We start from the raw sequence: 1435 nt of genomic DNA on the forward strand, positions 1-1435 counted from the left end.
TAAACCGGCTGCCGGCTTTGCTTGGGTCAGCTCTTCAGTTAGAACACTTGAACACTTTTAAGTGCAATCCTTTGGTATATTATTGTCTGAGAATCTGGGTGCAGTGTAGGAAAAGGTTTGGATTACATTCAATGTTAATCCAGTGTACTCTAATCATGTTTCCATTCTCAACAATAATGTGCACAACAGGGGAGTAATCAAAGTGACATACACTACATTATCAACTCTACATTCTCCCTCTCTCTCCACTACTAGATCCCAGTGGGAGGATGATTTGGTTTCCAAAATCACAGATCACAATTGGCAGTCCAGTTCTCTCTTTCTCAATATGTGCCAGACATGGCCTCCTACAGTTCAGGGTCCTGCACCGCCTTCATCTTTCCAAAGAAAAGTTAGCCAAGATTTATCCAGGGACAGATCCCTTATGCAACGGGTGTAGAACAGTAACAGGATCCCTCATTCATACTTTCTGGACCTGTCCAAATCTTAATAATTATTGGACATCGATATTTAATAAATTTTCTGTGGCTTTTGCTGTCAAATTTACCCCTTCCCCACTAGTTCCAATTTTCGTAGTAGTTCCAGAGAACATACCTCTCTAAAGACACTACACAAATGCTATTGCCTTTGCCTCCTTAATTGCTAGACGCCTTATACTTACTAAGTGGAAGCAGGAGGCGTCTCCCACACATGCCCAGTGGCCTAGTGATCTTATGAGTTTTCTACACTTGGAGAAAATAAGGTGTACACTGGGTGTATCTACAGGTAAATGTTATAGGACATGGAAACCATTTCTGACATATATGAAAACACTAAAACTGTGTGATGTTTTATAATTGATTCTTACTTAGACAACTGTGACTGATGTATAAATATATTTGTATGATTGTGTGTGTGTGTACCTATGTTTACATTTTGACTTATGTTGCTATCTGATAATATATACAACCTTTTTTTTCATTGCCAATGGGGGTGGGGGGATGGGGCATGGGGGTATAAAAATGGACAACATACAATTATTTTGGTATTCCACTCTGGACTTTAATGTCTTTTTATGTTGTTGAAATCAAGGAAAATAAAATTAAAAATAATAATATTAACAATCCATACTGTCAAAATTTCACCAGACAACTGTAAATAAAATCCCCAATGTGGTCAGTTTCAGCAGTAAATGGGCTCTGGTAGGCTGGATGTCATAAAGTCCTGTTCTGCAGAGAAGTCTGCTGGTTGCCAATGACACTCAATCAGAGCATCATACAGTTCCTCACTGAGCTCCATGAACTTTTTGTTAGCCTCCACCACATCCAGCTCCGGACTGGGATCTGCAACACAGAGACAGTTGATAACAAAGTGTTTCGCAGACATAACAAAAAAATGGAAAAATACACAAGCACATAAGATACATGAACAAAAGAAAGAAATATAATATATATAT

General features: G+C 38.5%; 1 protein-coding gene across 3 annotated transcripts in view; it reads right to left on the reverse strand.

Moving 5' to 3' along the window:
* Nucleotides 1-1016: 1016 nt before the first annotated feature.
* LOC126383489 (tRNA selenocysteine 1-associated protein 1-like) overlaps nucleotides 1017-1435 on the reverse strand; it is a 26422-nt gene continuing 26003 nt past the window's right edge. For all 3 annotated transcript variants that reach the window (XM_050034013.1, XM_050034011.1, XM_050034012.1), the window contains one exon: nucleotides 1017-1322. In XM_050034013.1, the coding sequence (XP_049889970.1) occupies nucleotides 1245-1322 (78 nt within the window). In that variant the 3' untranslated portion in view covers nucleotides 1017-1244. The remainder of the gene's footprint in view (nucleotides 1323-1435) is intronic.

Source organism: Epinephelus moara, chromosome 22 (assembly GCF_006386435.1).
Source record: "Epinephelus moara isolate mb chromosome 22, YSFRI_EMoa_1.0, whole genome shotgun sequence".
In the NCBI taxonomy this organism is placed as follows: domain Eukaryota; kingdom Metazoa; phylum Chordata; class Actinopteri; order Perciformes; family Serranidae; genus Epinephelus; species Epinephelus moara.